Raw genomic sequence first — 23,311 nt, 5'->3', positions numbered from 1 at the left:
CAAACTTTGTCCATTTGGACAGAAAAAACACAGTGCTACCACTGTCAGATTTAAGAACAGATCAGTCACCATATGCTCATGTCTGGCAAAGGATTAACTATGTGCAATCTTTTGGCACGAGAGTAACTTGTCACCTTCACAGGTTTTTAGTTCAAGGGGTTTCAATTAGATTACAAAGTAAAAATAAACAAAACATTAAAAATAAACAAACCCCTCTAATTCACATCATTCATCGTTTTCCTTTGTGCACTCAGAAACATTTCAGGAAATGCTTAATTATGCAATCCTGTAATAAAAGTGTTTCAGCAATTAGTCAGTGCATCATACAACTCTGATGAGCAGCAGAATGAAGACTCCCAACTGGTTTTTGCCAGAAGTCTTTAAGTTGCTCAATACTTCACTTTTATTGTCTGGCTTCTCAGAATGCATTCGATGACAAAGTGAGACGAAGTCTGTTTGAATTGCACCATCACAGCCCCAAATGGCAGCACTTTGAAGAGGCCCCAGGTGCAATACTGACCAGCTCTGCTGAGAGACAGGCGGATGCTGCCAGTGCTGTTGGAGACTGACTCGAACACAACTGATAGAAGAAGCTCTTCAGCTGAAGAAACTGGTCCAATTGTCTTTGCTATTTGTAAGATGATATCTGGGAACTTCAGAAGGAAAGAATAAATAAGACTTCTCTCTCCCTTTCAAAACAAACCAATTTGTGGAGAAAGACTGTGCAGCCCTTAGCAAAGCAGGGGTTAGTAACAGTTCAGCCTCGTCCCATTGTGCAGACGTTTCAGAAAAGAGTAATTGGCTGCTACTGAAAGGTCATCAGCACACGTTTGAGGGGGAAAATATTAGGAACAAAGCAAATTCTGAGTGATTCTCCCTCCTGTATGCCCTCTCAGCTTCTGGCAACACCTGAGCACTGCCTGATTGGCATCTGTGTCCAGACACTGCCAATGGAGGAGCAATGAGTTCCACCATTTTAATACGGGCTTTATCTCGCTTGTCTTAAATTTGCCAGGTAAGTATAAGAACTGAGGATAGGGACCCAATTAAATTATGAGAAATAACTTTGACCTGTTTGCCTTCTTAAAGCTTTTTTGACCTCTCTCCTCCACCCTGCCAGACACCTTACTTTCCTTTGAAGAGTCCTTACTTTCCTTTGAAGAGTCCTATTCTATCTGGTCAATTATAAGCATTATCTCCGGTGGAAAAGCTGCTGTGTTCACATATTTCTGCTGAAAAATGAATCTCTCATCCAGTATGGTTTACTCCTATGCATTAAAAAATTAAGATTATATGAACTAAAGAGGGCAAGGAAACTACAAAGTGCAATGCTGAGGCCATCAAATATCGTTACTTGTACTATGTTGGCCCCAGGGCAAAGGGCCACATGAGTAAATGCTAATTTGATCAGTATGATCCCATTAATAACAGGATAAGAAACACAACTTTTATGATTGGGGATGGAGTAAAGAGCACTGCAAGGTGTAAAGTACTAAAAATAAGTCTGTGTCACTATAAATGTCCCTTTTTTTTCCTATGTGACAATGTATAATTGTCATTGTACACATGCAAATAATTGCTTATAGTAACATTACTCTCAAGAAGAAATCTCATTTGATGGAATCAAGCATATGTGAAATATTAACACAAGGTTCCTTGACAAAAGAATTATTTACCTAGTTTAGCATTCAGGTTACATAATTTAGACTGCATTATGACATTCACAAATCCAAGTTCTAAAATACCTGTTACAAATTTTAAATTTTTAATAAAAGCATACCTTTTCAGCAAGGACATTTAATTCCTCTTTTGACAGCAGAGCTATGAATGGTCCAACATCTAATGTTGTTTCTGCTGTCCAGTTGTTTGAGGAGCTGAAAAAATATTTTGAAAAATTATATTAATAAAAAATGTTACAATAAAAGTAATACTAAAACTTCAGTGTTTTTATAATACTTTATCATACAGGAAACACAGACAGTTCTATGCCAATGTGATGATTGATTGTTACTAGCATCAGATTGTATTTTCTTATCTCTCTGGGCATAGGGCATCAGTGGAACTTGCAATATAATCAGAAAAACCCTTCAAATATGGTGGTGATGGAGCTCTCCCTCAATAGTCAAGTGTTCTTAGCATTACAGTGTTTGAACAAAGAGAAATCATTCTTTCTTTGAAAGAAAACTTACTATTTTCTGTCAGTTCATATTGCAATAGTAGTCTGCAAAATGGTTATCAAAAGAGAAGTAAAAACATCATCCAAATCTGACAAATGTTAGTCAGCCCATTTGGTGGGTGACTTAATAAAACACTTGGATAAGTAACTTTAAGCCTGACAGAGCCTACAGAAGAGGGTAGCAACTAATATGGTACTAGTTCCTGTTCCCACAAACAACTTTATTTGCTTTGTTGCTCCACTATGAGGACGTTTAAATATTTTCAAAATTAAATAATATAAAATAAAGTAAAATCTTATTTAGCACCATGTGCCACGATTCAATAAAACCGATCTGCATCAAGATCAATGCAGGGCTGGGATCTGGTGGAAAATACAGTTATCCTATCACAGAAAAATGCTGACTAGCAGGAGGCTGACGTGATTAGGTGGATCAAGTGGCTGACTTTAGGGTGAAGGGGTGGTCAGAAACTGTGCATCCAGTCTCCCTTTTCAAATGCAGGTAGTCCTGAGGGACAATGCAAGAGAGAAACAGTCTATTCTTGTCAGACAGAGGATGGCTTTGTTCTTTGCCTGGCTGATACTGGTGAGGTTCCAGTTGCTCGCCTAATCTGAGACCTTAGTGACACCCAACAGGCTGCCAACTCTGCTGCTTCAGCTGCTTGAGCTTTATATCCCTCTTCTTCTCTGCTCTCTCCTATGGTGAGAGGTGCTTGCAGTCTTCTTTATTTGTCTTCTCACACCAGCACACCGAGTATCCCACTTCCATTTTCCCATTCTTTGCATTCCTGTGCCATTCTCTGCCTGTAACCCCCTTCTCTTGCCAGGCCAGCAAGTCTATTTGCCTGCCCCCCTCAAACATTACACTTTCTCTCCTTTTCCTCTGGGACTTAAGTCATGCAGGGTGTCCCTGGGGTTGTATTTTGTTCCACAGTTATCACATTACACACAAGAACAGAAATGTCATTCTAGTGGACAAGGCCTCGAGCCTGGCCAGTGACAGAAGCTGCTTTGTGCTGTTTTCACTGCAGCTCATCTGGGCAAAGCAAATGCTTGGTATTTGCATGGTGTAACCACCAGCATGACCCAGGTGGTGTATCCAATACCTTACCCATATAACTGAAGGAGTTTGTATTTAATTTCAGTCTTCTGCTCATGGCTGAGCTCTTGGCAAAGTTTGAATTGATGTAGGGCTGCTGCCATTGCCTTCAGGGACATTCTGCCATGTAGAAAGGCTGCAGGTAAGTAGCAGATTAGATTTCCAAGGAGGTCAACATCATATTCATCAGCAATGGAGCTGTTCTGAAACAAGAAGCATTTGCCCTGTTGGCAGAGCTAACCTTGGCTCCTGCCCTGTATCACTCAGCTGCATCACAACTCATTTAAGCCCGAAGGAATAAAGACAAAACAGTTTGCACTGGCAACTTAATCTACAATTTCTGCTGAGACTGCCTTATATTTTTTGTTTTACCAATCCAGCTGGTGATATTTCATAAGCACTTCTCAGAGCTTTCCGTATTCTTTATTCCATACTGAATCACACAGAAAGAATGTGACCACCCAGCACCTGCAGAAGCGGTGCAGTTCTGTCTGGCAGCACAGCCCTCACCCGGCCCCTTGCAGCAGAGGGGCCCCAAGCTCTTGTTGTTAGAAGGCTGAGCTCTGAGGGGTTTCTCAAGCAGCTGCCAAAACACTGGGGATTATACAGCTGGTAGTGTGTAAGGACAGGAATAGCCACAGCTACATCAAATAACTTAGTTTCCCCTAAAAACTGGTGAGTGCTGCAGCTCCCAGACAGCAGAAGTCACTAAATCCTCCTGGTACCACCACCTCTCTCATGGAGCTCCCTGTGCCACAACAGCTCTGCTTGGACTGGCACTGCTTGGAGCCAGGGGAGCAGCTCAAGGTGCAGACTGGTCAGCTCCCGGCTGTCCTGGCCAGCAACGACAATTCATGAGAACACTTTGTAACATGCATGGAATCAAGGAAAATTGTTAAGGAAGGTTTCCTTAAGCAGCAAACAATAAAGTTGAACCAGTACATAAACCCCCCAAAGAATACAGATGGACAGGTGAAGAACTCGGGTAGGTGGTGACTCTCCCCACCTCCACGGTGTCTCCTCCTCTGCTGAGCCCTCCCAGCCATACCCACCAAGCACTCCTGCACTTTTTGCAGGACAGCATCCCTTTTGTGATGGCTTGGATTCAGAAGGTCCATTCCTGCCTTCCCCAGACGTTCAAGGAAAGGGACGCACAAAGGGCCTGTAACGTACTCCAGGTACTCAGAACTGCAGAAAGAATTCGAACAAACAGTCTCAGAATGCAAACCTGACCTTCATACACCCACAGCCATACCCATAAACATCTGTGATGACAGAAACATTTAGAGACAAGGCTGGACTTGAAAAATCATAAACCAGACAGCCCAGAAAAATTGCAATTATTCCTCACCTTACTTCAACATCCATCTTCTTCCAGTTCATCAGGACATGAACTGAACTCCAAAAAATGGCTAAGAATTATAAATAGCTGCAAGTGGATGAAAGAGCTCTGAGATGCTTTAACACCATATAAAACAAGACTGTCTACAGTTCAGAAACTTTTCCCCTTTCTCTGTTTCATTAGGAATAATTCTCTGATGAAGATGTGGTGGGTGGCCTAAGGACCACAAGCACTTTTAGAGTAGGTTTCCTTTTTATCAAAGTTCCAAAAATCCTGCCAAAGTAAACAAAATTATGCTCATCTCCACACAGAGTGGCAGACAACCTTTGCAAATAAAGCCACAGCCCACATCTGCACTTGCCTTGCCAGGGTCTGTAGACAACAGCACCAGTGACTTCTGATGGCCCTGAACAAGCAACATGCAATTGTTGCCAAATAAGTGGGTGCTGCAGTTTGTAGGAAGCTTTGCATTGAAGTCTTTCTATTACTATTTCATAGTTGTTAAATAGAATAGAGCCTTTTCAAACTGAATACTTTTCTTACTTTTTCAATTAAAAATTATTTCACAAAAAGAATGGTTCTCGGTCCCTTTTATCACCTTAGGCACATAGACAGAAAAAGAAAGGAAGGAATTAACAAGTTCTACAATTCAGGAGTTCTTATCAATATGCAAGGTTTTCTTCTAAGAAAGAAAGCTGTCACTGAAAAGTTTTGCTAACTTACACAAATGTCTTAAAACACACTGAAATGTTTTTAACCATACAGAGCAATATGCTTCAGCAGCACTCAGTGGTTTTGTCTTACATATCCACTCTCCAAAAAAACCCTAAACAAATAAGCAAACCTAAACGAAATAAGCCCACCTAAAGGGGAAAAAACCCCTCAATTGTGACAAAAATGTGCTGTACTAGACACAAAGTATGACCAACTTTCACTTGAGACAGACTTTGCCTACACACAGTGACCACTCTTGATAAATTACCATTTGTTTGATTCATCAGTTTTCTTAGGACTGAAGGGATTATTTAAAAAGTGCTCAGAAGTTAAGATGGACTAAGATATAACTCACGGAAGTGCCAGTAAGAGGAAGGGAGGAATAGATGCATTGGAGACTTTCCAAAACTTCCAAGCTAAACAATTAACCTAAAAGCAACAAAAATTTAGGATCTTAAACCTCTGTCAATTTTAAAGAAAGGAAAAAAAAAAAAAAAGGCTTGTTATTGCAGCATATAAATTAGCATCTATAAGACTGTGCATATTATCTTCAGAGAACATTTTTATCTGGCTTTTTTTAGTTTTCTTTTTGTAGACATCAGAGATGAAACATCGTCTATTTGGGAACATGAGACTGTTTGTATGTTTTCAAAACTTCTGTGTATTTCCAAACAGATTACTCAGGAATTAACAAGTCAGAAGGGCTGTAGGAATTTCTTGCAATTTTTAAGTGACAAATGAAATTTTCAAACTGAAGTATGATAACAGACAAATTCACACATAAAAGATTTAAATAAAATATGCTAACAGACAAGCTGAGACATACAGGATTCTGAAAAAAAAACCAAACAAAAAACCAAAGACAAAACAGAATGAACCAAATTCTGATTTACCTAATTTGGATATTGGGTAGGATGTTTTTGTACATAAAGTCTTTTTTTTTGGTTTTACCTGATATGGAGAAAGCAGATGAAGATTAATTTCAAAGAATTTAAAATTGTTTAAAAACGTATCTGTGTCCATACTTTCAATGAGCTGACAAGTTACTCCTTTCACAAGCTGTCCTGTGCTGATAGGAAAAGAAAATGTCAATCTTTTGAATATTTAAGCAGGATCTAGTCCTTACTTCCCACGGCCCCATCCTAAAACAGTTTCTTCACCTCTCTTTCTCATTTCTTGTAATTAAAAGGCTCTTGAAAGTAAAAATGCAAAGAAATTGAAAAATATCAACTAAGCCTTAAAACACCCAAGCCTCTGCAATGCTTTGATCCTGATTTTGGTTTTGAAGACCCTTTTTAGTGAGGGGGTGAATTATCCTGTGGTATCCAGGAATGAACAAACATAAAATAATACAAAACAACTACATATTGTTTACCTCAAAGTTGCTCTCATCATAAAACTAGTCTCTAAACCCCATTTCAAAAGAGATATAATCCATACCTTAGAAGGTCAACAGGATAGTTTTCCTTAGACAGTAATTCATACAGATACAAAGCCTGAAATTAAACCACCATAATTAAAGTTAACTTCCGTTAATCCACTTGTAAGACACAGTGACTACTGCAAGGTTTTTGTACTCTCAGCTCTCTTGTTTCCTCTAAAGGTACTTCTAGGGTCCAGTTTGAGCAACCACAAGGTTTGGCATCCAGTGCTGAATTTTTTTTTCACAAGACAAGACATCACTGAGTGGCATTATGGGATGTTGTTAAACCTGTACGTGGCCCACAGCCACTGAAAAACTTTGGGCTGAAGGGATGTCTGGAGATCATCTGATCCAACCTTTCATCTCTCTGGACAGAGTCAAAGATTTTTACATGGAAATGTCTAATATGCAGCACTGGAAAGAGAAAATTTACATGGCAGAAACCTGGGAACTTAAATTCAGCATATTAATGCTTCCTTTTACAGCATTGTCTCATAATGCTGCCTGGGCTCTAAATGCCCTTTTGGTGTTTATGTTGAGATGTAATTGGGGCAGTTCCTTCCTGTTACCTGTGTTCCTTGAACACAAATACATTACACCACTTTTCTAATTCTTCCCTCACACTAAATTGCAGTGGATTGGGAACTGCATAGTAATTTTTACCTGGCTGCTTCTTAGTTCTTTTTCTTTCAGCATTGAGGAATTATATCCAGTCTGCTTCCATAAACCAGAAAGAGAGACTTCTTTAAAGAAAGCTCCTTGTATATCTTTGACTGATGAAGAAAAATCTCCAGATGCAGCTATCTAAAAAGAGGAACACAGAAATACATGGCATTTCAGAATTGATGCTTAGATTTACAGGATTTACTCTTCTTTCTACTCTGTGTAATATTTCTCTTAAGAGGATAAAGGAAAAACATGACAGTATTAAAAACAAAACAGAAGTAAGCAAGAGAGAACCTTCAAAATGCACTTGGTGTTCAGAAAAAAAGCAGTAGAACCATTAACCCTTGAGCTGAAGGACACACCTTGGTTTAATTCATGCTCTACAGTTCTGGTTACTGTGCTCTTGTGCAGAGAGAATCTGCCACACACTCGAGTTTATAATCACCTTCCTGAGGATGCCTTGTTGCTGTGCAGGAGATAAGTCAGACAAGTACTGGGACATCGTGCCTCGAATAATCTGAGACAGCTCCCTGGGGTTCATGCTGTGGAGTGACTGGGTGCCAATTCCTGTCACCAAGGCGCCCATTTGGCTCACGTTATAAAATGATAAAACCTGCAGGGACAACAGCACAAGCAAACAGGAAGTTTTCTGGCTTGAGAACAGCAGATATATTTAAAAGCAAAAGTCAATAAATAAATCAAAACTATTCTTGTTAAATGCTTAATACATTTCTTGCCTGGGAATACCCTTTCTGTGTCGGTCCATGGAACAAATGTGTGCAGTTTCTCAGAAGTTCCTTTTTCTGCAACTTCAGCCAGGACCTGATTCCTTGCATTAAAATATATTTGAATATACAACCTGGGATCTCTGACCATGCAAGTTCTGCTTAGGGCAGTGACACAGACAAAATAATATATACAGCTGCCAAATCCAAATATTCACTCTCTTTTACTAGAGAATTACTTTGGGATGTACAATCTTGGACACTTTTGATTTAAACATGTATTTCAGACCACTAACTAAATAGAATTCATGTATTAAACTTTTCAAAATTTACACTTATTGTTGAGAAAAAGCCATTTCACCTTTAAAAACAGAAGGTAGGAAAGCTGTTATCAGAGGTACCTTTTCATAAGAGAGGTATTTACTGGATAAAATCATAACTTGGCTCTTTGCCCACCCAGAGACTTGGTTTAATGTTGCAACAGCATTATGCACTGCTTCAGGTGACAGAGATTCCAGCTGACTTGAAGTTAGTCCAACCACAGCATCTGACAGAGATCCAAGGGTATCATTCAATGTCTGGTTTTGCATGGCAATGTTCAGGAGTTGAGATTTGAGCTAAATCAAACAAAAAGAGCAGATGGGAAATAAAAATTTGCCAAGAACCAATTTCCATTACCACCCAAAACATTAACTGGAATCTCTGGAATAGGCATTGGCAAATATTCACACACTTCATAAAATTTCAAAAATAGAACCACAGTTGTGAAAGGAATATGGAACAGGAATATGAAACAGAATGAGAAAAGAATGAGCACTCAAAATGGGTTTCTATTCTTTGCATGCTCAAGAACTGTTTTCCCTTATTTCTTAAGTCCCAGTAATTTTTCACTCATTTCTTTCCTTATTTAAGAAGAACATCCCTCCTCCTCTGTTTACAGGATTGCGTTAGGCAAGAGGAACAAGTGTTGTACCCACCTCATGAAGCTCGGCCTGGAAACCTCTCAGCTGATTGCATTTAATCATTTGATGAAGTAGAGCCCGGGCCACAGCTGCCTCCATCTGCTCCAGGTCATCATAAAAGCAAACCAATAAACCCAGCCTACAGAGCAGAAATACATTAGCTCCCTTCTGACATAAAAGGTGTCACTGCTGGGAAATGGAAACACAGCTTGGTACCTTCTCCTTGTGATCACAGCTTGAGCCATTTCTGTTTGTCAAGAGTGCCTCAACCTGCAATTTTTAAAACTTAGCCTGTAACTGGGGTATGAGAACATGCACTGGCCTTTGTATTCAGCTGAATTCTGCCTCGATTGCTTGTGCTTGAAAATTTACCTGTCCTGGTTCCATTTGTCCATGGCTGGATTGTCCCAGTTAATGACTCCACTTCCCTTGACAGGATAATCTTGAAAATGATGGAGGGCTATTACTAAGTCTCTAGAAGTGGCTGGCTGGTTTGATTGGATGTTTTTGAAGTCTAAGTCCTGCTTGGATTGCACATGCAACACAACCCATTTGTGTTTCAGAGCAGACCCCAGAGCACAACATGGCCTCTTTATCATTTTAGGATTAAGCAAAGCCTGCTGTATTTCACATCAAACACAGGACTGGCCAATGGATGGAGGCCTGTCCAGTTCAACAGTGGTTTGGAGAAAGCACACTGAGGCTCACTGCCCAGTTGTGCCAGCACAGCAGTCTGCAAGGCAGGGTTGAACTGAGCTCATTTTCCTTCACAGTTCCCATGCTGTAATATTTAAGTCAACATTTCCATTAACCTCTGCAAAGTGCAACCACAGCCATAGTTTCTGGAGAGGAGGAGTCACACCACCATGGGGAAATGCCTCTTGTAGGTGTCCTTCTGGCTTAGACCTTGTGCTCATTTACTGCCTTTACCTGCAGCCCTGCAAAGAAAGAGCTCTGAATTGTGCACACTGTCTCTGGCCTTTGAGCTTTATAGTGATGGGGATGAACTGGTTTGTAGGAAGCCTGAGTCAATTCCCTGTCCCTGTAAACTCTCAGCCTTTGCTTTCATAACTTAGAACAAGAACCTCAAAGACATGGCCAAATATATATCAAGCTTTCCTGCTACAGTCCCTGGTTTTTAGCAGTTCAGTGAGGCAGGCACAGGCAGAGTCTGGGCAATAATCTCCAGATGTGAATCAAGTCAACAGTGGACAATGCTGCAGCACTACCACAAACTCAGTCAAATTCTACAGCACAGAAAGGCTTTTAGTTCCTCTAGTCCCTCAACAACAACCTGCCAGCGATATAACAAAACATTCCTTCAGCAGCACATCTGAATTCATGGGACATCATCAAACCAACACACAAATCGAAGAAACATCTCTAAGAGCATTTTTATAACAAATAATTACATTCTGATGCATTATTACATACCCACCAAGAGCTCTTCATCTCCTTTGGGATTTGCAGAAATGAATAACACTACTTCTTAAAAGTAAAAGTGCATTTAAATCAACAGTATGGTTAAAATGAGTAACATAAACTAAGTGTGTTGTAAAAATGGAATATATTAAAGATTATGGAGCATGACATTTCTCTCATCTGTGAGAATGTGGCAGCTCTTGTGAGTGACAAAATCATTTTTAAGATTTCTGACATTGAAATTTAGAGCGTGGGCATAACTCTTCTCCCGCTTACTCCTCCGACAATGAGCAATGCCTCATGGAAGTCAGCGAGCTGCACTGCAGTAATGACAGGAGCTCTGAAGCCATAAAGCATATTCTCCATTAGTTTAAAGCTCCAAGGTATCCCCCAAGGAGACTACAAATAATTTCACACAGCATTGTCTTGGGACTAAATACATCCACTGATATGACAGTGTAAATGTAAATGTGGAGTGCAGAGCTTTCTCACACTTGCTGCGTATTTATGAGTAACAGCAGTTTATTTTGGTTTTTTATTATTGTTAAAGTTACTTCAGTGCAGATTTGACAGCCCTGAAAATTCAATTTCCTGCTCACACACCTAACATTCAAGCATATTTAGGCGTGGCTCATCCCTACCCTGCAGGACAAAGAGGACAGACAGCAGGGCAGGCTTTACACCACTTCACTATGTGGCTTCTCTGGTGACACCCATGTCCTCAAAACCCACTTGTAGTCCTGGCTGGCAGGAGTTGAGATTTCCTCCTTCAGTCCTAACTGTAACATGATTTCCACCAAACACCTCCATGTTCTATGATTCAAGCAGCCAAGATAACCCATGCTCTGCTGTCCCAGTTTATTTTATTGTTCCACAATGTGGTGGAGCTCTGCCTGGGTCTCCCAGATACTGCTGCAGACTTCCTACGAATGCTACAGGCATCTCTTCACTCTGGAGCAGGAGACAAAGCATTAGCTAATTAGGCACACCTCCAAAAATTCATAAAGTAGCAATTCTTCACTGTTGCTAAACAGAGCTGGATTTCAGCCTAGATTTTTCTGCTGGAATGAAAAAGCTGTGCCACATTATCAATTTCCATTTTCTCCTTATTTATTCATTCCATCCATACACAGCCATAAAAGAAAAAGCAAAGCAGCCTTGCCTGTAGATAGTTGAAGTGTTCCTCATATCAAATCCTGACGAGTTTATCCTTTTCAGGAGGGCCTGTGCAAGCTCTGGTGTGATATCATACACCGTGTCCAACTGCTTTGTTGCATTGTCGTAGCTAATGAACAGTCTGATCTGACCAGCACAAACAAAACCATCATCAGCTCTGTGAAACAACAACAGCCTATAAAGTATGTGTCTGACACTAAATTAATTGACCCTATTCATGTTATAGAGAAAGGAAGAAGATTTGGATAAAACAGTATTTCTGAAGGCAAAGCTGAGTGAGTGATTCGAGTGATTCTCTGCCAAAATGTCACATAATTTGAGGGTCTTCTATCATTGGTCCCTTTCAGTAGAAGTCACAGAAGTCTGATACAGATAAATAATTACATATTAATGACAGGCAATTTAAAATTAAAAATATAGAAGAATTTTGTAAAGAATATGTTTATATTTTCCCTCTATATTTTCTCTTTAATTAATGAAAATACATAAAGTTATTTTTCATGTTTAAATTTGCATTTGTGTTCATATTGTTTGTAGCTGACATCCAATCACACTTTGTTACTTACTTCATTGAGACTAATTTTCAGGATTTCTTCTAATGGGAGATGGACCATGTATCTTCCCAAAATCCATAAGCTTTCTGCACTCACCCAAGAAGTTGATTCATTGAACTCTGTTTTGTACAAATAAATACTCACTACAATGTTAAGAAAGTAATTACTTTTCAAATACATTGTACCTAATATATTGTTATTGGTAAATAATAAAAAAAATCTGCAAATCAGAAAAATCCTTAGCAGAGAGAGTCAGGTTCCCTCCATTTGCTACATTTTAGCACCACACTTTTATGAGCCCATAAATTTTTTAATGAAATGAAATAGTGTTTCAAATGTCTCAAATTTTCTCATATAAAAACAATGAATGTTTTATGTTGTTGAAATAGAGAATGGATGAAGTGTGGGACAGGAAAAATTTACCCAAAAGTATTAAATATGGAGCAGTATTTTTTAAATTCCCTTTTCCTAATCAATTGCATTATTTAAGAACATCAGGAAGGCATGACACTTTATGTATCTTATATATTATTATTGATGATGCCATTTATTTTGGCAATATGCAATAGCAATAATGGAGAAAATGAAAAACTGTTCAAATACCTACATGGAAATATGTTGACAAAAATACAAAACACTGCATAACAGTTAAAAAATGCCATTCATTTAGTAACATTCTCCCAAGGATTGAAAACGAAATCAAGATCCAAACATCCCTGAGAAAAAACATATTTATGGACTCCATGGGTACCCTGAGCCACAAAGACCGTTTTCTCCAGAGTGTTGTGATTTGGATGGCTCAGTGTGTGACACCTCTGATCACATTCCTTGGCAGTGCTGATACTCACACAACTCTGCTAAATAAAATCATCAGAGCACTTGGAAGAGTTTCCAGCGTCGGGAAAAAACCAGCCTGTATCTATCAGAAGCTGAAGGACTCCATTAAGAGATTTTTTTGAAAACACAGATCTAAGCTCCTTAACTGAGACAAGATGATGCTCCCAGCAGACTCGTCAGGCCTGTGGTTTTTAAAGTGATACTACCTCCCATTACCCAGAATATTACAAGAGCTGAAAGACCTGGCAAGAGAGCTAAAGACAAACCAGCACAATTTAACGATGCTGACTGTGGCCTTTAGCAGAACAGACTTGCACTTACCAGCCATGGCAGCTGTGATCCCCAAAAACTGATCCCTATCCCAGGTGGTCCCAGTGCTACCCACATATAAAGTGAATAAATCACCCTCCTGCAGGACTCTTCCTGCACTCTGCTGTGGCCTGGGCATTGCAGATGAACATGAGGGAGCTTTAGACTTCCAGTCTGAGTGTGCCTGCCCAGGGCTGATGGTTCACACTGCCACAACCAGCTGGGAATCAGCCCCTGCTCGATGCCCTGGGAGTGGAGTCACCACATCTACGCTGCTTTCAGCATGGGAAGCAGCAGCCAGGAGGAAAAAGAAGCACAGCAATTCCCAGTCCCTCCCAAGCTGGGTGATCTTCCTTAAATCAAGGGTTCACCAATGCTTCAGACACAACCCAAGATGATGCTGAGTAGCACCAGGCAAGTTCTGCATCTTCGCTTCCCCAGCAAATGCACTGGCACTAACATCACCTCATAGCAGCAGCATGAACCTCCTCTTCACAACTTATTACTCTGATATTTTGAAATGGCAGGAGACACAGGAGGCAGATTTAGCTCCACTGAAGCAAGTGGGCATTTTGCCTTTAATTTCTAGGGAAAGAGGAAGAACACACACATATAAAAGTCTAAAATGCTCCCAGGACAGCTGTGTTGGGATGTTCAGTGAAACCCAGGCACCGGCTCTGATGGTTCAGTGCCCTGCACAGCCCCCTTGTGGAGCCCATCCTGCCTGTCCCAGCTGTGGAACAGCTGTTTAAGGCACATTAACCAGGCAAACAGATGTGGGAAAATGCATCCAATCAGGATTAATTAACTTCAGTTTTATCTTGTCCCTTTGCTGATCGAGTCAGTGCCATGTGCTTCTACAACATCCTGCATTTTTTTAAACAGTGCAGTGGATAATGTATCCTGAGCCAGAGCTGTTTTTCTCCTCTGAACAGGAGTTCAGAAGGGAACAACACACTTTGGCAGAGCACCTGGCCACTGTATCCTATTTCAGACTTAGTAAGTACAGAGAGAAAAGACTGGCATACGAGAAAAAGACTTTGTGTATAGCTCTGTGCAGAACAGAGGAAGAGTCCATTGGTTGGACTTGATCCTGGAGGTCTTTTCCAGCCTTAACAATAGCATGATTCTATCCTATAAGTGCAAGCATCATTGGAGAACTATTTGTCATGAGTAACAAACACATTATATTTACTGTGTTCTGGAGAAAAGGTATTCCAAACAGCTACTCTTAAACAGACCTGTGTTAAACTAGGCAAACAATTCAATACAGTGAACAGGCCTTTTGCTGAGTGCTTTTCTCTTATGATAAGCAAGAAAAAACCACTGTAACATACCACTCATGTTGTAAGACTTCTGTAGAATCTGCTTCATCCAGCCATACAGAGCTCTCTGAGTGCTTGCTGAGGTTCTGTCATAGAGGTCCTTGAATAATGATGATCTAAGTGATACAAGGGCGTTTTAGTTCACTAGTGAGTTAACTATTCATTTTTTTAATGACTCGCATGGACAAATGATTTTAGAAACAGCGACACATAAGCAGAAAGCTGTGTCTGGAAAACAGACTGAGACCATATAGCAACCTCTTTTTAAAGAGCCAGCAAATCCAACATAGTGTCTGAAAAATAAATGGCTTACAAGTTTCTGAAAGCATCCTCCAGCAGAAGGTTTGGGAGGCTTCCAATAACATCAGGGTGGAGATAGCTCACTGCTGACATACTCAGAACCTGGCTCAGGATATCCACACAGTCCAGAGCACTCAGAGCCAGGAAGCATTTATCCAGTGTTACAAGGAACAAGGTCCTGTTTACTCCTGGGCTTTGAAAAATTCTCTCTCTAGTCTTGTCCCAGTCAAGAATAATATTTCCCACTTCCTGCAAGCAACAAAGTGTTAAAGTAGTATCTCTGATTAATTCAATATATTGTTCATTTTGAGGCCTGACAGAGAGCACTCTACACAGAACATGATGCTATTCTCATGAAAAACAGCTGCAAACTATTGGTTGTTTGCATTACTTCAGATCACTCCTTTCTTTTTTTACAAAACTACAATGAAACCCAAAAAAAGGATCCAAAAGGCTGATTAACAAAATTACTAATTTCACCTTCTTTAGCCATCTTGGCTCTCTTCCCAGCCACTGAAAAGAAGACACTCCCTGAGAATTACTGGCCCTACCTACCTTAGATGTTACTGTAGGAGGGTGAACTCTTCTCTGGAGATGAGTTTCTCTCTACTGATTACAGTGAAAACCCAAACGACTGACTTGGACTTGCAGCAACTTTGAGACAATAAGAATTAAATGAAGTTAAGTCTAACCTAAGAGGAGAGGGAGTTTTGGAATGCAATCCAAGCCAGGTAAGGAACTGCAGGGCCTGCACTGCGAGCCCCCCAGTCTGTCCCTTTCTGTTTATCTAAATGGACAGTTTATCCACTGACAGCAGCTTTTCCTTTTCCAAAGTGTAAAGTCACTTACAAGATGCTCCTTTTTGCTGTGGAAGAGGTACTTCATTGCAGTTTGGAACTGCTGCTGATCAAGCTGTTGCAATTCAGACAGTAGTTGCCTGGGCTGGTATAAAAGGTTCTTCAGGTAACTTTTTATGGACATCTGAAATATAGAAAAATATGTGTAATATACATAAAACTCATACTATTGTACTAGGGGCATCTTTTACTCCCTGAAAATCTCTGCTCAAGGAGAACTAAGTGCTTAGCTCTGTACTGTCTGTGCTGTCAATGATCAAAATAACTATTCTCCACACAAACTGAAAACAAAAATAATCTAAATGCATTCTGAAAGACAGTAATTTTCAAATCCTATTCTTGGCTTCGTGAACAAGTCCTCTCGAGGGAGCTTTTTAGCAAAGATGCCTCAGTTTCTCACTTCATAAAACAAGAGTAATAAAGCTTTTCTGCTTCACACAGCAGAGCTGTGAAAAGGAAACTTCTAAAGAGCTACAAAAAAACGAAAAAAAAAAATCAGGTACCATGTGCATATTATTACTTTAAAAAGGGAAGGAATTGTGCAATTAAATGGGAGGAAAAGTCTGTACCAGGTCACAAGCCAAAAATATTCTCTTTCTCATCAAGCTGCACTACCACTTAACAATCTCATGCCTGTTTTGAAAAATTTAAGGGAAATGATAACATTGGAACAGAAATAAATGTAAGGCTCATTAGCATCAGACTGGAGTAAAATCCCTTCTAATTCCTGACAGAATTATTTCAGAATTGGTTTGCAATTTGAGTTGCAATTGTTCTTTACTGCCTTTGCTTAACTTGCATTGCCACCACCAAATATTAACACAGTTCCTTCTTCCCTGGGGGTTCAGCCTGCTGAGAGCCTCAGGCTGCCAATAAACCTGACAAAGGGAAGGGGCAGTGGCAGGAAAATATAGGTGAGGATGAGCTGTGACAGCGACATGGAGCTTGGGACAGGGTTCAAGCACTGTGGAGCTTCTGGGAATGCCTGAGGCTCAGGGATGGCACAGTTGACACTTCCCTGTTTCAGCGTGCAGGGACGAGGGAGGGGCTCAGGTTTGATGAGCTGGGTACAGCTCCACTTAAAGCAGCTCATCACGAATCCTCAGCAGCAGGAGGAACAACAACTCCTTCCTGCATCACTTCCACAGCCATAATTTACAAAAACAGCTTTCAAAGGAGCTTTAAAAGATGGAGACATTTTGTAGGATGCTCTGGAGCCTCTCATTCCACAAGGAGCAGCGTGAACTACAGCCAGTCAAAACCTGTCGTTTTCTGGGGAAGCAGCATTTATATACACTCAACTCAGAAATAATGAGCCTGAAAACTCCTAATTCCTGCTTCCCATCAGAGGAAAAACAAAAAAGATCGTTATTATTATTTCTGCCTTGCATTCTCCTGCAATCTTAGGGGGAAAAGACAACCTATGCCTATTTCCTGTTTAGTTGCCACACTACAGATGTGTCAATTACCTCCATCATTGGCCACCTAGCTTTGGCTACAGAGGTAGGCTGGTTTTTTAAATTCATTTTCAAATAAAAGTTTTCATGCATCTTAAATGTCACAAACCTGGAGGCTGCTAAGAGTAAACATAACTTCCTGAGCATGAAAATATGCCATGACTTTTGTAAGCATATCTGCCGTCCAGACATCAGAGCTGTAACAGAAAACAAGACCAAAAATGACTGTAAAATAATATAACGAGTTAAATAGCAGATTACCAAAGTAAAGAAGAAAAAGGGAAACAAACAGTTCTGCTAACACTATACTCACAAAAGTATTCTGGTTTTTGCCTAACCAGAGTAAAAGTTGATCTATTTAACGCAACGAAAACACATAGTTCAATGGGGAATGGAATTAATTAGTTATGTTTCTTTCCATCTGATTCCACAACCACCCACAATAATCTCAGTTTTCCAAGGTGTTGCCATTAGTACCATCTCCAGGCACGTGCTTCTGGGCATCCCATTATGCCTGTTCTGATCTGCTTGCAGAAAGTACAGGGAGTAACTGGTGCCTTTCCCTCAGCACAGCCATTAATTTCACTGTCTTCTTTACACAGCCACTGATTTTCTCAAAACATGGAGTGGAATGGCCTTTGAGGCTTATACTGCTCTTTCAAATTTAGACAAAATTAGCAAATAGTTCAAAAGTCACCAGGAGCTGGAGGATGGGGGATGGAGTGGGACTGAAAGAAGGAAGTGGACAGAAAGCTGGAACTGCACCTAATTTCCTTAAGAAGCCATTTGGACACATGTGAGAAAAGTTATTTATCAAAACTTCTGAAAATTGAAGTATATATTCTCAGCCTCATTCTATTTTTTTTTCTTTTTCATGACAAACAGGTCTTTCCCTGTTAATAGGAAATATCCTCCCAGGAGACCTAAATCCAGGTAATCGTATGTGCCAATTTCATTCTATCCATAAAGTTCCAGTTTCTGTGGAAATGAAACAGATCATATCTGAAGTGCAAGATAATACCGAAAAATCAAGATAGTGAGAGTAATTCATTACCTTTGACAATTAAGTACATCTAGGAGAGCTGCACATGAAAAATGGAACATAAATAGTTACGGTGAGACACTGAGTTTTAACTCATTTTAGAAGTGTTAAGAGGGAACAACTCTGTACATTACCATTCAGATACTTCCCAGCTATTACTTCCTCCTAAGGAAAAATTAGGAATATATGTAATAAATTATTATTTTTAGATTATAAAATGTTAGTAGAGAGATCAAATAAAAATACTCACCACAGCTTTGAGTAACAATGGAGGCAAATCTGTAAAAGATTATCCCGTTACTAGATGTTAATTTAATGTTTTATCATTCAATTGTATTACACAAAAATACATTTATTGTATGTAGTGAATATAAATACATATATAATTTATTTGCAAACATTTAATGCAGTTTTGATTACATTTATTTGCAGAAAAACAGTGGGGAGAAAAAAGGCTGTTAAATAATAATCAGTCTTGGTGAAATTCTTTGCTGGCATAGCTCCATGAAATCAAGAGAGCAGAGACCACTAAACAGCACCTAATTTATTACACACAGCTTTTTCCACCCCACAAAATACACCCCTTAGACAGGAGTTCTGGTCTTACCTTCAGAGTTCTGACTGTGAGTAATCTCAGCATGATTCATTGATATCAACAAGAAACACATCTTCAAAAGTCTGGACATTTTTTCTGGTGTTTTTTAGAATAAAAAGATACTTGAATTGAAAAGGAAAATAGAACAGAGTCAAAAGGCAATATTTACCCCAAACTTTCATAGCTATAAATCAGAGACAGCCTATGCTATGGAGTACAGATAGAGATCAGAACAATCCAGAACTGCTTGCTCCCAGGTTTTTAATTTAGATCTTTTTCTAGGATAGAGATATACCTTATGCAAACACAAGTCCACTACAAGTGTGTGAGCAGCTAGAATTATCTCCCTTTAGCAAGTGGCTCATTTAATTTTCTTCCTTGTAGCACCATTTATTTACTAAATTACACGGCACCTAAATATGACTTCAATGCAGTTTTCTTAAAACAGGCAAGCAAATCCTTTTAAAATCAGATAAAAAAGAAGATAAATAGAGGGAGAAAGGAAATTATAAAGAAGCTTCAAACAAACCCTAAGCTTTTCCTAGCTGGTTAAGCTGCCTGCAGGATCACTGCAAACTTGGTCTGGGACCCTCCATTTGCAGATGTCTGACCTCAGGGGTGGGACAGCCTGGCCCTTGTCCCATGTCACTGTAGGGTGCTCCAGGCAGGGAGGGGAAAGGAGTGCTCCACTTCCCTGCTGCCACATTTGGCAAAAAGGGAGAAAATGTCCTTATGCTCTTCTGAAGCAGAGGGAAAGTCACACATTTGGGAAACAGACCATGTCACTTCACCTGGACGGATCAAAGCCGTGGTCCTCGTACTCACAAGAAGTGTCCCATCAATGTTCCACCACCATCTCGGACAGTTTGTATAGAAAGAGATGTTTTAGTAGCTCTTGCTATCCCTGCTGCCCTGTGCTATGCAGCATGAAGACCACTGAAAGATAAATTATCTGAAGGGCAGTAATGGGATACCCAGAGCCTTTCACTGGGTTGTCACTGACTGCCATCAGAAAAAAATTGACAGTCTCACAGTCATCCAAAACAAAATGAATGTGTTGCTTTTGGTCCTGTTCATAGACATAGCAGCAATGCAATGGGATGGAAAGGAAGCCAAGACTGGGCAGCTCTCACTCACACAGGGGTTTCTGCAGCCACGTCCCCTCCGCAGCTCTGACGGCCATCAGCTGCTTCAATCCACACTGCAGGGAAGATTTTCTGCATCTGCACCCCTCAGCCTGACCCCCTGCTCAGCCTGAGAGTCACCACCCCACAGGTAAAACAATTAATTAATCTGACGTATTAGATGATGCCTTGATCCACAGATTGCAGCTTCTTACACTGGGATTAGTCCCTGATGTAACAAATGACATAGAGGGTCCCATTGGCCAACTTGGCTCTGACCACAGAGAGACTTTGTTAGTTTTCTCTCCCTTTCCCTCATTTCAAAGGTTTATTTGCAAGACACTGAATTTCTGCATTTCTTTTTGTTGCTGAATTTGGATCTGTGCTCACTGTCTCTTTTTTCCCCCCAAAGTTCTCTGCCACAGCTTGAGTTACAGATCTGACAATTTGATAAATACAACACCTTTTTTGGACTGTTTAATCCCATGTACCAAGGTACTCTTTTATGAAAACGTCTTCCAACAAGCCTCCAGCAATACTTCAGTCTACTGCAAATACTTAAATCCAGTCTTGTAACAGGAATGACTCAAACTGACAGATGATGAAAAATTTAAACATTAGACTAAGAAGCTATCACCTCTATCCTGTTCTTACACAGACTGAAACCCCTTTCAGCCACTCTTTTGGGAGCACCACAGTAAATGTCTCTCATTCAGATGTATCTGGTTTCCCAGACAATGAACTCACTTGTGTTTGTTTCAGCCGGTGCTCTAATAATTTTGCAGTAAGTTTTTGATAACTCTGCGTAGGTTAAATCATGCTTCCAGTGTCAGTCCTGATGTTTATTCCAATTCATTCACTTTGATCAGGGAGTGCATTTTAATTAAAGCATGCTAACTTAATACATAAGGAGATTAAATGCTAAGGGAAGTGCTTTTTCACCCTGACTAACTCAAGCGGACAATCAGCAGGTGCACAAAAAGTCTGCTGTGCAATAGCCCTGCTTGGTAAAACAATCTGTGGGATGAAGCAGTTCATTTTTTCGGTGAAACAGGTCTGTTTGCAGTTCACAGCAGCTTTCAGACAGCCCCAAATCACACTGTGGGGATCTCCTGCAGATCCCATCCAGCACTTTCCCAGAGATCATTCCTTGAATATGCTGTGATCAGATCTCTGACAAGTCACCCTTGCAGGACTCCCCACTTACGAGGAACTCCCAGATTGCCTTCTCCTTTCACTCCCCAAACAGCCACTATAACATGTACAGAAATCCTAGACATGTTATCACTCACTCCACATGCAGTCGCTCTCTTATCTGAAGCTTGATAACCAGAAAGCTGACCTCACAATCACAAGCCTTGCTGATAAGCCTGGGCACTGCCGGTGCCCACCTTCCTCCTTGCACCCGGGCTCTGAGAAAAAGCACCACACGCTGTGAGGGAACCCGCAATGGGTCCGGGCTGGAAAGGGAGAGAGGGGAGGAGAAGAGAAGGAGAGCCAGGACCCCAGAGCACTTTACCTGCCTCTGCCGTGTGCGCCTCCTGCCCTGCACTGCGGGAGCTGGGCGGCTCCAGCCACGGACCCTGAGAGCAGCGCCAGGCCCAGCACCGCCCTGCAGCCTCAGGCGCCGGCCCAGCAGCGCCGGCCCTCAGAGCGGGCGGGCAGGACTCCCCTGCCGGGCTCGGCGGGCGAGGGACTCCCAGAGCAGGCAGAAGGGGACACTTCTGTCCCGAGATGAAGAGAGCTCAACAAGCTGTGCAGGGGAAACTTAGGGCTGGGGTGGTGCTGCCCGGCTACCTCATCTCCCCGGCCCTGGGTTCCTCAGGGCAGAGTATGAACTGACTGTTCCTGGGATCACCCTGCAAAAGGGGGCTGTGGTTTTGACGGATGAAGCTGTTCCAACTTTGCTTTGAAGGTTTCTGGCTAAAAATCATGCCCTTGCACAGCATTGTTTTCCTACAGTGCAACACACCCAGTCCACCCTGACAAAACAGAACAGTTTAGTCACTCTCTAGGGCAAAACACTGCACTCAGCGAGAGCACTGAAGTGCAGCCCGGACGCTGCCACCCACAGCAGGACAGGAACAGCGGAAGGATGAGGCAGGATTCCCAAACCCGGGAGTAATGAATTCGGACATTGGAATTGCAACACTTGTTCCCTTAGATGGCATCTTAGAGTATTTGGGGCAATTTAATGAACTACCGGACTCAAGAGTTTCTCTGTGTGGGCTGAGCAGCATTAACTGCACACAAATGCTCTCTCAGGGCCTGCAGGGAGGAAGAAGTCCCTTCCCTCCACAGGAACTCTGGCTTTAGAAATACAGATGTAGGTACAGTCCTACGGTTTATTCTGTTTATTCAACACGACTAAGGTTTTCGACCCTGCTGATTTAGGCTTTGTAGAAAGCTTTTCTTCATTATTGCTCATGTTTTAATTCCTCATCTCAAGTGTAAGAATACTTTGTTAAACAGAGTGAATAAAGTAGAAAATCATAAGAAAGGAAAAAAACCTCCTATTATTTACATTGCACATTCTGTTCCTAGACCTCTCAAAGCTATTACAAACTGAAATCCTAAGTGACAGGACTAAAAGATGAGAAACATGAAATGCAGTCTCTTGTGTGATTTTTAACCTGTGGGATTAAAACACTGAAGTACCTTTGAAGAAGTTTGTCTTAATACGTATTTGCTACCTTAACCTAAATTCATGACACATTAAAAATCATTTTCCTACTACTAGATGAGTACAAAATGAAGGTAGCAGAAGATAAATTAATGGATTCACTCCAGAGCATACATAGCTCATTTTCCCAACAGACAAATCTGATTGCACTATGTGCCAAAATGCAACAGCACATCATGAAATGAGAATAACACAGAGTCTAAATTACTGTTGAAAAGTAATTTGAAATTTCACCAGTCAAGTCCCTTGCCCCATACTACAGAATACTTACTTTTCCACAAAGATGACTGAGAACAAAAAGCTAATAAACTGGCAGGAGAAATCATTAACCATCAGGCAAAGTGAGTTTGAGGTAAACCTAAAATGACATATTAAGCATCCTACCTGGCACAGAATCACCAATAATTATAAAAACCACAAAACCCCCACAACAGACAACACCACTTTTAGACTTCAAAAGCAACAGAAGTCCGTTCTCACTTTACTTACCTGAGGTTTCTCTGCTCTCTCACACCTGCAGCTC

At 40.8% G+C, this 23,311-nt stretch overlaps 1 protein-coding gene across 4 annotated transcripts in view; it reads right to left on the bottom strand.

Moving 5' to 3' along the window:
• Positions 1-21,975, bottom strand: part of OTOA (otoancorin) — a 41,467-nt gene extending 19,492 nt beyond the window's left edge. Inside the window, exons 1-22 of one of the 4 annotated variants that reach the window (XM_032126256.1) lie at positions 21,625-21,975; positions 18,994-19,103; positions 18,637-18,665; positions 18,521-18,551; positions 18,399-18,426; positions 17,454-17,541; positions 15,880-16,011; positions 15,044-15,279; positions 14,743-14,846; positions 12,272-12,378; positions 11,692-11,831; positions 9,123-9,246; positions 8,547-8,762; positions 7,866-8,033; positions 7,418-7,558; positions 6,772-6,827; positions 6,283-6,400; positions 5,687-5,760; positions 4,328-4,463; positions 3,288-3,478; positions 1,781-1,874; positions 521-653 (exon numbers count right to left, since the gene is read on the bottom strand). In XM_032126256.1, coding sequence (XP_031982147.1) covers positions 521-653; positions 1,781-1,874; positions 3,288-3,478; positions 4,328-4,463; positions 5,687-5,760; positions 6,283-6,400; positions 6,772-6,827; positions 7,418-7,558; positions 7,866-8,033; positions 8,547-8,762; positions 9,123-9,246; positions 11,692-11,831; positions 12,272-12,378; positions 14,743-14,846; positions 15,044-15,279; positions 15,880-16,011; positions 17,454-17,541; positions 18,399-18,426; positions 18,521-18,551; positions 18,637-18,665; positions 18,994-19,072 — 2,425 coding nt within the window. In that variant the 5' untranslated portion in view covers positions 19,073-19,103; positions 21,625-21,975. Of the gene's footprint in view, positions 1-520; positions 654-1,780; positions 1,875-3,287; positions 3,479-4,327; positions 4,464-5,686; positions 5,761-6,282; positions 6,401-6,771; positions 6,828-7,417; positions 7,559-7,865; positions 8,034-8,546; positions 8,763-9,122; positions 9,247-11,691; positions 11,832-12,271; positions 12,379-14,742; positions 14,847-15,043; positions 15,280-15,879; positions 16,012-17,453; positions 17,542-18,398; positions 18,427-18,520; positions 18,552-18,636; positions 18,666-18,993 lie in introns of all 4 variants that reach the window. The other 3 variants (XM_032126255.1, XM_032126257.1, XM_032126258.1) reach the window with 3 other exon arrangements.
• Positions 21,976-23,311: the final 1,336 nt, after the last annotated feature.

Source organism: Corvus moneduloides, chromosome 16, assembly GCF_009650955.1.
Source record: "Corvus moneduloides isolate bCorMon1 chromosome 16, bCorMon1.pri, whole genome shotgun sequence".
Classification (NCBI taxonomy): Eukaryota; Metazoa; Chordata; class Aves; order Passeriformes; family Corvidae; genus Corvus; species Corvus moneduloides.
Note: the sequence above shows the minus strand (reverse complement) of the source record. Positions and strands in the feature narration are given on the sequence as shown.